The following is a 15,676-nucleotide window of genomic DNA, read 5'->3' on the forward strand; positions in this document are numbered from 1 at the left end:
AAAAGAACATGAGTGTAAACAATGCATTTAAGGAAGCTTTGGTCAACTTTGATCAACAGCAGTGTTTAAAAGTTAACATTAATTTCTTAGCGAAGTTCACTTTGCAATTATCATATGAATTCGTACCAAATAATTTATTTGAACGGTTTCTTGCTTCAAGTTCAAGTAAAAAAATGGTGATTTCTTACAAATTTATAGGCGTGATACTATAAAATATTATAATCTACTATATGAGTCCTTAAATTGCTTATTATGCAATCAGAATTCCAAAGAAACACATCGCCTGAAATTCGTTGTTAGAGATTTGGCAATAGCGCGTGCTATAAAGCCGTTAAGTACTGCAATTTAAGAGTAAGACGGTCTATATTAAATATTATTTCGACATGTAATTTTTTTTGTTGATTTCGAGTTCCACTCCAAAATTCTTTACTAGCTTTGTTATAAAAACATTGGTTCTAAAGATATTTTATAACTGTTTCTAAATGTTAGGAGAACAATCTTGTCTTTTTTTTATTCATTGCATGCGACGTCTGACCATGACATTGATTGTTACATACAATGTTCTCCGATATGAAAAATGCATGTTTAACATAAATATAAACGTATCATTATACATTATTTAACTCAGTTTAATGCATGAATGTAAGTTACAGTGTGAAATATATTAATTCACACAAATTCAAGTACAAGCGGTCGTGATATAGATTCGTTGAACTTCTGGGTCTTGTAATGGAAATAGCATTTAGTAAATGTCAAGTCAACGCTTGTTTCGGGAACACGAGCTCTTTGGGAAGTGTACGTGCGAACCCTTTTATGGCCCTCCTACGGTACGATGACGTAGACGAGGCGCTATTGCGGGCCTAGCATAAAGTAACTTTTTATAAAATTCGCGTGGACGTGAGTTTTGATTCTATATGCAATTCTCAGATGGTAGAATTTTCGTGGCCAAAATACATGATGTCCGTAACCGAATATCCCAGTTTCAATGGTATAATATAAAAGTTTAATTTAGAATATTCACAACAAATCATACATCAAATTGAAACTAAAATAACCTAGTTTTTTCTTACAAATTTCAATATCAACACTTTTAGTCATACATATCAATCTCACACTTCGGTTAACACGTCTGGAGTAATGGGAAGCAAAAGCCTCTTCAACTCTGTTTCTCATGGCGCCAATCGCTGCCACGGTTGGCCAATCCCCCTCCTAGCACACGATTAATGCGACCCCTCCAGCATGGCGTATCCCCTGCAAGGGCTTTGTCCTGAGACGCCTACCTATTCCCCTCCCAAACACACTTGGTTTTAAACTTAGGCTAGGAAAGAATCAGGGCTTCGAAGACGGCTGCAACGTGGCGCATCATCGCTGTCTCGCGCGAGGTGCTGAGCGCAGTGTTCAGACGGGTTGGAGGGCGGCGGTCGCGCCCCCGGCCCTCAGGAGCAGCGCGGCCAGCGCCGCCGTCCAGACGCGGGGGCGGCCGGGGGCGGCGGAGCGGCGGCGCGGCGACTCGGGGGCGGGGCCCGCCGGCACGGCCTGCCCCCCGCGCCACCGCACCAGGTAGGCCGGTGGCACGCGCGTCAGCGCGCGCAGCCTGCAACCAGTCGTTTACTTACTTAGACTTCAGTTCGGCGCGGTTAAGGCGTGTACTGGGCAATGAGACATACACAACATCTAACCTATTATATGTATATAGGAATCAAACATTAACTAATTTCCTTAACTATTGATGAAACATCTACCAATTTGACATCAAAGTATAGTACAACATAAATAATATAAAATAATTTATTAAATTTAAATAAAACATAATAAAATAGGAAATCTACAACGTATTAAATATGTTTTTTAAATAGAATTAAGGAATTAAAATTCGTATTATGATAAAGTCATTTTCTCACAAACTTACACAGACGTTCATTCAGTATTATTCCCTTGGTTATGTGTCTGTAAATTTAGAGTGACAAATGTTTTCACGTGACAACGTCTAATAAATCGATGAACGCCGGCTGCACGCACGAAAAAGTGTCCCGTTACGCTGTGTCCCGTTACGCTCATTGTACGCTCGCTCCGCATCTATCTCTCTTCCACTCGATTGGAACAACCATCGATTTGACTTTTTCGAGGCACATTAAACTGGAAACACTCCCATTCGTTTTCTACTTTTCCTAGCATCGTCCTATCATTAACAGAATAACACAGATTGGAAGAAGTTAAATAGCAAACATGTATAAAAGTTATATTTAAAATAATCGCCTTGTTAAAGTAATAACCATATTTGAATTAATGAGTGGAAATAAAAGTAAATTTATCAATTAAATTGTAGATTGCATTTCACTCCTTTGTATCCATTCAAAATAGCGATAATTCAATAAAAATGTTTCAATTTTATTCATAAAAGTATGCAATCATTTCATCAATGTTTTGTTATGACGTTGCTACGTTAAACTATCGTCCGTAAACCAACTTTACAGACAACCAATTTTTTTAAAATATATATTTCGGCAGATAGTTGGTGTCCAGCACGCTGGTCGAAGCTGATTCAGAAGCGAGATGCAGTAACTGTGAAGGATTCCATTCCATTCGTGTTTATGTGTTTCTTTGTGATTCTAAAGTGGTATCGCCTCTAAGCGCAAGGCTCTGAACTGGTGCGCAGTCTGTCTCGTAATACTTTCAAAATCTTTTACTTCAAGAGTTTCATGTGCAAACATTTTTTTTTCTGAAAACACACTTTTTAGCCCTTTTCACACACCTAAAATTACAGTTTAATAACGGCACACGTAAACAGAACAAAATATCCATACTCAGCTCATTCTTGAACGTTCTTGGTAAACAGACGCCACTAGGATATCTTGAGCAGTTTTAAAATCGTGTGGTGCACACCATGTGTGTGTGTGTGTGTGTGTGTGTGTGTGTGTGCCCAGGTGGGAAGCCTACAACTCACGTAGTTTCGGTTCCCTACCACGTTCGTGCAACTTCGGATTTCTCTCAAAAATTGAAATTAAAAAAAATCGAAGGTTTAGGTATAGGTTAGGTCAGTCACAACATGCTTGTTTTCATTGGAAACTTCTGATTTAGCGGCTGAAGAGGCGTTAATACCAAAACGCAAAACTTCGGAAATCTTCGGAAATTCTTGCAGGGAACCGAAACTACGTGAGTTGTAGGCTTCCCGTGCCCAGGTAGGCAGGGCCCGTAACTGGTCTCCGTGATGCTAGGATCTGTATCAGGTAAGGCACCCAAGTGCGCGCGCGCGTGTGTGTGGCGCTTCGAGCTCTGTGATTAGATAATGTTCCATTTGCAATTCGCCGCCTGATGATCCGCCAGTATATATAAGCGGGGGCGGTGACATCCCCCGGCGCAGAGGTCAGACAATCCCGTGTCACTCCGGACGGTCCATTCCTTCACCGACGTCCCTCTGCCGTGCAGTTGCGTGACCTAGGCCGGGACTCCAAGACACAGACATGAGAGTCTAGGTGTCGAATATGCTACACCTGTACCCTAAAACAGTATTCATAGTGCACGATAGAATACTGCCAGTCCATTATTTTTAGGGAACGGATTGTGGTGTTCTATTCGTGACTTATCTGTCACCCAAATTCCGCCTGGGAATGGCACGGACGCCTCGGCTATAGGCATCAAGGACTTCGAATACGCATTGCGTGTAGCCTGATTACAGGCGCGTAGTAAACATCTCCGGAAAAAACGTTGAAGCATTCTTCCTACTCGATTCGAAAAATGATTGATACTTTTTTTTTTTGGAAACAAAAGGAGCATAATTTTGGTTGATTAAAAAAAAACGTGAGTCAACTAATTACAGCAAAAATTACAAAATTACGATTGTCAATTGGTTCCATTCCCAGGCGGCGAACTTCTGGGCAGAGGGGTTAAAGAAACCGGTAGAGCGTTGGGAAAAGTGCTTGGAACTGAATATGCGACTGTGTGAAAGTGATGTAGATATGTAGTAAACTAAAACTTTCAATAAAACTTTTTTTTTTCATGAGAGTAGATTATTATTTTTTTAATGATCAGACGGTACTTACTCCCAGGACACGCCCCGGCCCGAGCACAGTTTCGCGGACGCCGCAGTACGAAGCTGAAGTAAAGTATGCTCGAGTGTCTACCGTCTATTCCTACTGTAAATACATGATGGGCTCTTACTACAAATCCTAATAAATAGGGACTGGAAAAATTCGCGGTTTCAATGACCACTAGGATAGACTCCACGATTATCTATGTACTCGGGCAACTATCACCTAACTAGTCATTGGCTACCGACGACTCGGGACACCTGTTTACTGCGATTCTTATGATTCGACACTTCTTTTTATGAGTGTTCGCCATTGGCTCAAAGTCCTTCAGGTAAATTGCTGGCCCAATCACTGACGCAGCATTAAGCTAAACGAGTTTGGATTCCAGCCTGTCTCGAAAGGAATCCGCGAATTTTTTTCCGGTCTCTACTAATAAACCAATAGCAGCTATTGGAAAAAAATATTCCTAAGTTACCAAAAAAATTCTTTTTTTTTTTTTTGCCTCTTCGATGTGAAATGATTTGTGGGGTTGTACCAGATCCAGGTAGCGCGTCACCTGAGCAGCACGGCGCCGGTCCCCGCCGGCAGATTGAACCTCTTGTACCCGTCGCGCGGACAGAACTGGAGCGCCGTCCTCCAGCCGGCCGCGGGGTCGCCGGTCTGCACCGAGATGTTCCACGCCGCGCACGGCCCTGGGACCAACCACTCTCCACAGCGCCTTTGAATATGTATATATATACTGTATAGAAGTCGCGAGTGGATAGGATTAAAGCTGGGTTTACGATTGATTTCCTTAAAAATTATAACTTAACATCGAGCACACGATTAAGTCAAAATTACATTTTCCAGTTTATGATTGACATATAAGTCGTTAATTCCAACCAATCACAGCACAAAACACATGGTCGGCCATTGTTCGTAATGAAGAAGCAATTTTGAAATAGGTTATTGACAAATGGGATATATATTTTTCGAAATGGATGATGATTACAAATTACAAATATACGAATTCCAACCCAAAATACTGCCTTGCTCGGTCCAATAATAAGACATAAACTTCCGGTTGAAAGGTTCCGGTCTGTTGTGATTGGTCGCTTCCCTTAAGTCTTAACGAAAAATATAAAATATAACCATTTCTGTTAAGTCTTAAGTCATCATATGGTTCGCACACGACCCGTCAAAATTCACACACGACAATCATAAACCATTCCACTAGTTTACATAGAGTCATATGGTAAGTACACGACTAAGTCTTAATTCTTAATTCTTAATTTTCAATCGTAAACCCACCTTTACTCCACGTTTTTCAGGAGCGTATGATGAGCAGCTTGGGAACTTCACCGCTGCAGGGCGCTGCCGTAACGCCCTGTATCGTCTTAGGTTGTTATTTACACGTTAGAGCGCAGCACTGTCGCCCGCTGTCATTCCCCCGCACCCCCCACGCAACATTCACTGCAGGTCAAGGTCGTTCAACGGGAGTTCGTGCGTCACAAAACTGTAGGGATGAGAGGTGGGGTAGAGGGTGGGTGGAGGACAACGCATGTTTGTGGGAGGGTGGAGAAGGAGTGTTTGAAGAGTTCGACACTTGTCCGCTAGGGACCACCACAAGTCGATGCCCTAGAGATGGTGGCGATTGCGGCGGTGAATTAACCAAATACCTCAAACCGTATTAGAAATTTTAACCTGGGCTGGCGAATTCTATACAGTATATATATTCAAAGACAGCGCACAGGTCACCACACACACACACACACACACACCTAGCTGGTGGCAGGAAACGCCACCCTAAAGATTACGGGCATGCAACGGCAGGAGCTGCCGTACAGAGAAAGGCGCAGTTGCAAATCACAACACCAAACAGTCCAGAGATTGGCTTCGGAAAATTTACAAGTTCACGGTCTCAAATATTGAACCTTAACAGTTTCATACAGCTTTTGATGAAAAAATAAAGTTTACCACGTGAATTTACGTACCTAAGAAAACATAAAAAAATTTCCCATGATAAACTAAAAAAAAATATGTGTGCATAGAGTCCACGCGCGACACAAGTGAAACTTCTTGTTTATCATATTATTTTGTTTGGGAAACAATTCTCTTATGCGGAGATCGCAGATCAAAAAACAAGGTTTTGCTGTTCCTCACGAGTAATGGAATGGAACGAATAGAAAGTTAAGGCTCGTTCTCACACGTCATGTTGATTTTATTTTTTTCTGTTCGTTTTTTCGTCATTACCTTTAAGTGCTATTTCTAAAAAATTCAACTCGATACCTCCCTTGAATTTGTTTTTTCTACAACGAAAATATTTTAACTGATATTCACTTATTGAAACATCATGGACGTGTAAAACGTAGCACAAGTGTTGACAATTACGAATATTTGCGCGCCTTTTTACACCCTTCAAGGAAGGCACTCGGTTAAAATTTTTTAGAAGTAGCCCTTAAATTAAGGTAACGTCAAACTGGAAAGGAAGGGGGATCAAAATGGCGTTTAGAGACCGAGCCTCAAGTTCCGTCGACAACGATGTCATTTGAGGTGACGGTGGAATGACGGGAGCAGCCCGAGAAAACACAGCGGAAATGGCGGGAGGCGAGTCGGTCGCGGTCTGACGTCACGAGCAGTGGCGTAACCAGGATTTGTGTATGGGGGGCTGTTAAGAAGCATCCTCCCCCCCCCGTATTAAAGCGGGGGGTCCGGGGGTCCTCCCCCGGGAAAATTTGGATTTTAAGGTGTAAAATAGTGCTATTTTAGCAGTTTTCGGTACTTAAATTTAAATATTGTAATGGTAAAATTTTTATTAATTTTAATATGAAATTTGTTTGAGTGATGAATAATAAATTAATTAAAGATTTGGTGCTAAGGAGGGGGTTTTGAATCCCTAAACCCCTCCCCCCTGGCTACGCCCCTGGTCACGAGCACCGGACCTCGGCGGGGGAGGGGGAGAGGTACTCACGGCTCTGGTTGGTGGAGACCTCGACGGTGACCTGCCGCTCCGACGGCGACCCCAGCAGCCACGAGCAGTCCAGGTGCTGGAAGTGGTTCAGCGAGGCGGGCGCCGCCGAGCCGCTCGACCGGATGACTCCTTGGTTCAAGGTATAACGATGATGGAATATCTCAAACAGTATTAGACAAGTGCATGCGCAAGTACTGCCTTTGTTGTTTTCTCGTCCTGCGGCGCCACCCACGCAAAATGGCGACTCCTGAGCGTAAACCTTTTTGTGTTCTGCAACTTGCTAAGAATGAATATGTAATTTCAGCCCTTCCCATTGGAATCTCTGTGTACGAGAGTTGTTGAACGTAGAAGACCTTGATCATTGGATTGATCGTAATGGTCGAAACTACAGAGTTCTTTTTCGCTGAACTCTACGTTCACCTGACATAACGCCATGCTATTTTTTTTAGGTAGATTTCAAATAAAATAAATTCTACTTATTGTAGCCGTTACCATGGTGTGAACTGTGTGTGTGTGTGTGTGTGTGTGTGTATATATATATATATATATATATATATATATATCAATTTTTTGGACACGTTAACTGTCGCAATTTTTCAAAAAAAATTTCAAAAATTACTTCCAAACTGATATATAAATTTTCGGTCAAACGAACTATTAACGTAAAAACGGGAGATGAAATTTAAAAAATATAACTTCCTTAGTATCAAATTCGTGAGAATATATTATTAAACATATTAATACTACATTGAACCTTTGTTTGATGAAAACTGTTATTAACATTAAGTTTTTAAAATGTTCCAGGAGTTTTTAGAAATTTACAAAACATTTCCAAAAGAAAAACTGGTACTTCGAAATCTACCTACGCCTGTAATTTGTGCTGAAATGGATTTTTTTCCCTTGGTGTTTTATAAAAGATCGTGTCTACGTTCCGCCACGATCTAATGATATTCTTGAGTTGAGACACAGAATTTAAGAGGCTTCCATTACTCCGAAATTTTTAACCAAGAGTGGGAAGAATTGGATGCGTTCCGTTTAACTAAAGGTGTACACATTAAACATCTGTAAGAAAAAATATGTTAGTTTACCATCAAATTGGTGTTTAATTTTTATAAATAGTCAAAATTAATCTGTTATAATATACTTTTGAAACTGGGACACTCTTTCATGGATATCCAGTATATGTCAAATTTGTGTCCAGGGGAGCAAATATGTAGGATTTTAACCTGTTGAGGGGGTGGGAAGAGGGAAGCAGTCCTTGAGTTTTGCCCGAGGTTTTTAACCGAAGAAAGTAATCTCTGGATAGGGTGCTTGTATGCTGCACGATGCTGCCCATATTATGGCCTATATGCATGCAATAAACAGCGAACTTTTAAATATACTGAAAGGTTTGGGCATGACCTCGCAAGAAATCCAACCCGGATCGCGTCGGTTGTGGTTGGCCCTCAAGTCAAATTCCAAAGGCTTTAACCGTTACCCTCCCTTCACCGTCTGCTTACGTCACAGATCTTGGCGTCGCATAGGCTAGGTGTTTTGTACACCAATTTAAACAACTAGACCCGGCAGTGTTATAATCTAAAAATTTTAAATTTATTGTTGCACACGGTGCTCAAGGCGAAGTCAATGCAATTGCTCTTTTGAATCGACGGCGTGGTGACGTACTAGGGGCAGGATTAGCGTCAGAGGACTTAATTTCTGCTTAACTGATAACCGTTTGAAATGCTACTTTTTTGAAGATGGCGATCGTAAAACTTCAAAGATACTTGTAGGGAATAATGAATTACGTATTTTCTTTATATTCCTGGTGCGGAGACGTCGAGTAAACCTAAGCTCTGGTTTGGAAAAAGAACTCAAATTTTTAGAATGATATCGTTTATATTATTAATTTTATGTATATACATATTTATTAGATTTTATTATTGATGTTTGTAGTCAAGTAAACAAAAGAGTTAAAATTAAATTGTTCCGATGACCTTGAACCATATGCTAAGTTTCAGGAATCAGACTTTGCTGAATGCAGGAGCCAATTTAATCTACGGAAGAAGGTCTTTGAAGGGTACATTTTCATCTAAAGTCGTTGCAGTAGGTTTTACGCTTTGCACTGTACAGTACAATGAAACCCGGTCTCGTGGCTACTCACCGGAGGCGTCCAGCAGCCTGTGTCGTCCGCACGAGGCGTCGTCCTGGAAGCTGTACTCGGCGCGGAGAGCGAACCTCGACGTCTCTGCGGCCGCGTGGTACTCCAGCCTCACCGAGGACCAGCTGCGCACGCTCACCGGCAGCCATTCTTGCTAGGGAGAAGCACACAGTGCTGCCAACCACGCCCTGCCCCGCACCGCACCCGAGCTCGCTCGCTTATTGCCACCCTTCAGCAGTTAAGTTCGACTTGAACCATTGCTAGTTACACCGTGGGTCATAGAGAGAACCCAAATAACACACAAAAAATATTAAAAAAAAAAACCAGATAAAATAAGCCGAAATCAGCCGACGTCAAATTTTAAAATTTAAGATAGCCCAGAGAATTCAATGGAATGTGTTAGAACAATGTCACAGCACAAACGATCACTGTGCGTTTACAACGACCGGATAGTTGCAACAAAAACAGATAATACAAACAACTTTGGGTAACACAGTGACAACAGATGATTTTGACATCACACCAACAATGCAGTATAGCACATGTGAACCCAGCGATGAAATTAAACAGGTATTCAGATAACACAATGACGACAGCACAAGAAAAACACAGTAGGATTCCCAAGACGAAACCTTTTTTTCTTAAGCCTACTTTGTTTCACTGAAACAAACACCAATCACATGCATCATTGTTCACACTAAAGGATCCCGACCCACGAGTTAGTGCTGGAGGCGCACTCAGAGCCACGGCAGTGGAAGACGAGACCTGAAATACAAAGCCTCGCCTGGAAGTTCCCACAGAGGCAGCAGGAAACAAGATCTCACCTGTAAGTTCCCACAGAGGCAGGAGATGACATGATATCAGCTTAAAGTCCGGACAGAGGTAGGTGGCTGCAGTACCTTTAGTGGAAATCCCCTCAGAGGCAACGACAGACCTTACCTGGAAATTCCCCACAGGTGAAGCAGAAGACAGGACCTCACCTGGAAGTTTCCACAGAGGCAGCAGACTACAATATCTCACCTGGAAGTCTCCTCAGGAGCAGCAGAAGACAGGACCACCTGGAAGTTTCCACAGAGGCAGCAGACTACAACATCTCACCTGGAAGTCTCCACAGGAGCGGCAGAAGACAGGACCTCACCTGGAAGTCCCCACAGAGGCAGGTGACGACAGGGCCGCCCTCAGCAGACACGGCCACGTGGTCTTCGCGCGACAGGCCCTGCGGTCCAGCCACACAGCGGCAGCCACCATCGCCGCACTGCGTGTGACAGGTGGACTCTGGTCCTCTGCCTCCCAGCCACGTCACCTGCCACACGCGCGCCAATCTCACTCAGGCCACTGCCAAGGGGGTGGTGACAACTCTAATTGCTTCATTCCGACCTCGGTCAAGGAGACTCATAGCAAAGAGGTTTTCCTTCTGTAGTGCGGAGGCGAGGGACTTGGAAATGTCTAGTTCTGAACAATGGAAGACAATTTGTCATATGTGAGAAACTACTCAACCAGCCAGCATTGAAACTCGAGTCCGTTGTCACATGACCAGTCCGCTAGATCAACTAGCACAATGGACGGGCAGAAAGATAAAGAAACACAGTTGTAGGGATTCGCCTACATGCTGTCGTTTCGATGGCCTGGAGCAGGGGAGCAGTAAGTGCGACACTGGCTTGCACGTCAAGTGCCCTATCGCCTCTATGTGCTATGCACTGAATGAATTGATTGACTTGTATTAACATCTCATCCACAGACAGACAAAGGTGAAATTGTGAGATGGACAAGCGATAGAATTAATAGCTGTGGGGGAAATGGGAGTACCCCGTGAAAAATCAGGGACTTATCGCGAATCTATTAAATTTCTAGGTTGCCAGGGGAAAAGTTTAAGTCATGTTTTGATTTGTACTGTTTTTCCTTAAATGTTTCCCAGAATTATTACTTGTCTTATTAAAACTCAATGTCATATCGCAAAAAAACCTGCTGACTCATACTACTAAAAAAACCATGAGCTGGCTCATCCTTTTTGAAGACCATGTAATTAATCCCCCGTTGCAAATTTCTGACTTACACTCTCTTTCCCTGGCACCCTAGGTTTGTCAAATTCTAAAATTTCTGATTGGACGCCACCAAGAATATGACACAGAACTCTTTGTTGGGTTGCCAGCGAACTGACCACTCCACCAATGTGGGCCCATTCAGTCGGTGAAATAGTGCGGGGTCTTATCATTGGGCTCTATTAGGAACTTCATCGGTAATCCTTAAAAAAAAAACATTTTACACAACCTAACGCTCAATAAAATAAAATTTTGCAAGCATTTACCAGCTTTCATTAAACATTTGTAACAAAAACCTGGCAGGCATTCCTGGCAATAAATGCAGGAAATTAATATATAATCTAGCCACTGTTGCATCTGTTACATCTGAAATTGCATTGGGGTAAGAAGTAACTGGTCTTAAAAACTTCTTGACTGAGAAAATAAACCATCCAGTAAAAATATTAAATTATTAAATTGATTCTGGATTGCACAATTGAAAAATAACACTAACAGTAACAGTAAATCGTGCGGACAAGATTTGACCACCATGCATGGGAGACAGGTCGTAGGCATAGAAGGGAAATTAATATATTTTCATTTCTGTTACGGACGCATGGCGCAAAGACCAATGAATTAGAGTAGGAAGCCATTTTGGTGTGTCTTGAGAGATATATTTAAAATTTATCAATCATATTGTGGCAAGAAAATTTCGAGATATTACAATGTTCAGGTGTAATTCCTACTTTAAAAATTAATTAATGCTATTACTTATAAGTAATAGCAATAATTGTAAATAGAAGTAATATGTCGGGATAAGAATAATTATATAATAAAATTTTATTATTACCCTTATTTATTAATATGTTGACCAACTGTGGTCACAAATCGCTGGTCAGGTATCACTGGACAATCATTTGGTAATTAATATAGTTAATTACTAAAACTGCCAATAAATGACGGATACATCGCGGAATTCCATTGGCTGAAATTAACAGCAATACTTCAATTATCAACCAAATTCGCACAAGTCGTGTGCATGGCCTGATATGCCCTCGCTTATGGTTTTCAATTATGAGCCCAGCCTAACAGTTAGAAGATGCGGGGTCACTTGGTGCAAGCACTGGGTCAGTGCACGTACCGAGAGGACGAGGCTCTGGCCGGGCGCCGGCAGGAACCTGTGCTGGCAGCGCCGCGACTCCAGGACATCTCCGGCCGGGTCGATGGCGACCTGTCCTCGGAGCGGGCCCGCGGAGCCGCGGTGGTCCTGGCCGCACGACGCGCCCTGCTCTGCAAGACACGCCGCCATCACTGCCAGCCGCCACACACACCTACCTGCGCGGCCCGACTGGGGATAAGTTACACGAGACGTCTCCGGCAGGGTCGACGGCGATCTGTCCCCGTAGCGACCCCGCGGAGGCACGGTGCTGCTCGCCGCTAGACGCACCCTGCTCTGCAAGACACGCCCCCATCACTGCCAGACGTCACACACACTAACCTGCGCGGCCCGACTGGGGATAAGTTACACGAGACGTCTAATACATTTATGTGTAATACACTCTTAAATAGATACTAACTCCTTATCTCTTTATAATCTACCAAATATCCAATCTGACCCATCTTATAAACACATTCAATTTTCTATATTTATTGAAGATTGCCTTCGACACAGTTTAAGCAGTTGAACTACTTATTTAATTATAATATTAATCTTGATTGAAAATTGATAATTCAAATAATTATTCACCTTTTAGTGTTGTAAATCGTTTGAAATTTTTTCAATTGATTCATGTTTGATTTATAAATACGTATCTTTCACTTTTTTGAAGGAGAAAGCACTCATCAATGTATGATGTAAAATTATATGCAAATGTCCATAAAAAATGTCTCAGTTTCAATGGTATATTATAACAGTATAATATAGACTACTTACATCAAATCTATATCATATTGAAGGTAAACTAACCTAGTTTTTCTTACAAATGTTCAACGTGTGCACCTTTAGTTATACGGCACACAGCCAACCTAAAGTCCGATTCTTCCCACAATTTGTTTAATACGTCCGGAGTAATGGAAGCAATAGCCTCTTCAATTCTTATGTCTCAACACTGGCATGTCATTAGGTAGCGGCGGAACGTAGACACGATCTTTTATAAAGTCCCAAAGGTGAAAAAAAAACCGCATAGCGTGACGTCAGGTGAACTTGGAGGCCAGCGGCGGCTCAGACCAGTTGCAAATGCGGACAGCACAGTCAGCGACAAATGCGTCGCGGAACAGACACTGTTATCATTGCCGGTAGCGAGCCGCCCGGTCCGCCTGCCAGTCTGTGCCTGTCTATGCCTGTCTGTGGTATCGAACCAGGGGCTCCCAGGCCGCGGAGTGCCACCCATTACCACTTGATTCGCGTCTGTGCATACGTTTTAAGGTGTGTTTTGGGTTAACACGGTATTAATCTCTACGGTAAGGGGTGTCTGTTTGGCCTTTCGGCTTGTGGTGGAATGGTGGTGTCTGGTGGTGACGGTGAATGTGATGGAGTGGAGAGTGATGAGCTTCCGAGGCCCGCCAGGGTATTCCCAGAGCGCTGCGCGCTGTCAGTCGGCGCCTGCGTGGTTGTCATGTAGTTGTGCTGGAGTGGTCCGTGTCCGTCGGCGGAGTCCACCTTGGGGCTTTTAGAGCAGTGGAGCGGAGAGGGGCGGGTGATGGGAGAGGGGGGTCGCGGTTCGGCCAGAGGCCGTCCCTGACTTGCGCCGAGCCCGGGCCTAAGCATCCCCCCCCCCCCCCCTTCTCAAAAAGACAGTGGCCTAACTCGCGCGTGGATGCCAGCAAAAAAGATCTCTGTCGTCTCGACCATTACGACCGATCCAACCGTCAGGGATTTCGACGTGCAACCACTCTCGTGCAAAGAGATTCCAATGGGGAGTGGCTCCATCCTGTTGCCAAATATAGTTTAAAGATTCACCCTCTACTAATTGGAGAAAGAGCCATTCTTTCGCGCTTCAAGCGAGAAGACCATAAAGCAGTATTCGCGCATGCGCTCACTCTTTAATTGAGACATTGAAACAACACACTACAATGGTTGATACTACTGAATATTATAACTGGGACATTCTTTCATAGACACACTGTATTATAGTTTATAACTATGGACACGGAAGATACTCAGAAAGTTATATTTCACTTTCAAGCCAAAACTCTGAGGAGTTTTTTTTTTTTACGACACGTGAGAAAATGTGACATACCATCATGGAATGAGTATGCTACTTCCACAAAGTCACCTTCGGAAGAGCTGTTGAGTTCTTGGGACAACTTGAACACGACCGTCACGGCGTTGTGGGACGATGTGTACTTCTCCCGCTGCATGTGCCTGCAAAAAATGGTTTGACCCATGCCATACCTAACTACGTTCGTTACATTGGAAAGGAAAAATAGGTTTCAGTTGAGTTTTAGACTAACTGCGAGCTATATTTGACGACCATAATCCCACTGGCTACCCGATACTGGCAGTAAAACATTAAGTCGAAGTTCTATTCAAAGTTAACCTCGTACCTGCTTGGCTGTGTTCACGCAAGCGGAGTACATTTTATGCTTTACTATTCTGAATATTTTTTTTTCACTGTACGAAATAAGTAAAAAAATATTTTATCAATACTTTAATAATAAGTCTTTGAATTATCACTACCCCTAAAATCATCATAAATGACTCTCACAGGGTTAATACGGAACAAAAGTTGTGTGTACTTATGTACGCCCAAAAAGTTTAAATTTCGACTACCGAATTTTCAAACACGTTTTTTAAATTTCTTAACCACTCACTATAACCACTATACTACGAAGAATGAAAAGAGGTTTTACCGAGACTATGTATTGTCATCACTGCTAAGATTAGGTTTTTTAAAACTTGAAATTACTCTATACTAAGACTATTTTAGTTTACCAAAAATATATTACAGGGTAATTTCACTATCATAAAGTGTCATTCATCACACCAGTACGTTTGGCATGTCCCCTAATTTGTATGAAAGTGACTATATATGGGTTTATGTTCATACACGCTAGTCCGCCATCTTTCCGTGAAAATTTCCATTGCATGGTGCGCGCGCATCGTAAAAATTCACACTCATCATTATTCCACAACGCACCTGAAGAAGCGTAACTTCAAAAACTTGAGACAAACTACTGCACCAATGCACTATGGTAGTCAAGTTTATTTTTCCCACGTGTTAGTAATTGGCCCCGTGAGGAAGGGTCTCATAACCACTGTATGTTGACCAGTGGCGTAGCCAGGATTTGTGTATGGGGGATGTTAAGAAGCATGCCCCCCCCCCCCCCGTATTAAAGAGGGGGGAGGGTCCGGGGGTCCTCCCCCGGGAAAATTTTGGATTTTTAGGTGTAAAATAATGCTATTTTAGCAGTTTTCGGTACTTAAATTTAAATATTGTAATGGTAAAAATTTTATTAATTTTAATATGAAATTTATTTGAGTGATGAATAAGAAATTAATTAAAGATTTGGTGTTAAGGGGGGGGGGGTTGAACCCCTAAAC

General features: G+C 42.5%; 1 protein-coding gene across 3 annotated transcripts in view; it reads right to left on the minus strand.

The window, feature by feature from the left end:
- Positions 1-986: 986 nt before the first annotated feature.
- Positions 987-15,676, minus strand: part of LOC134530532 (uncharacterized) — a 127,285-nt gene continuing 112,595 nt past the window's right edge. Inside the window, exons 12-18 of one of the 3 annotated variants that reach the window (XM_063365431.1) lie at positions 14,373-14,497; positions 12,275-12,423; positions 10,254-10,418; positions 9,119-9,269; positions 6,979-7,107; positions 4,585-4,720; positions 987-1,594 (exon numbers count right to left, since the gene is read on the minus strand). In XM_063365431.1, the coding sequence (XP_063221501.1) occupies positions 1,399-1,594; positions 4,585-4,720; positions 6,979-7,107; positions 9,119-9,269; positions 10,254-10,418; positions 12,275-12,423; positions 14,373-14,497 (1,051 nt within the window). In that variant the 3' untranslated portion in view covers positions 987-1,398. Of the gene's footprint in view, positions 1,595-4,584; positions 4,747-6,978; positions 7,108-9,118; positions 9,270-10,253; positions 10,419-12,274; positions 12,424-14,372; positions 14,498-15,676 lie in introns of all 3 variants that reach the window. The other 2 variants (XM_063365432.1, XM_063365433.1) reach the window with 2 other exon arrangements.

The sequence above is a fragment of the Bacillus rossius genome, chromosome 3 (assembly GCF_032445375.1).
Source record: "Bacillus rossius redtenbacheri isolate Brsri chromosome 3, Brsri_v3, whole genome shotgun sequence".
Taxonomy (NCBI): Eukaryota; Metazoa; Arthropoda; class Insecta; order Phasmatodea; family Bacillidae; genus Bacillus; species Bacillus rossius.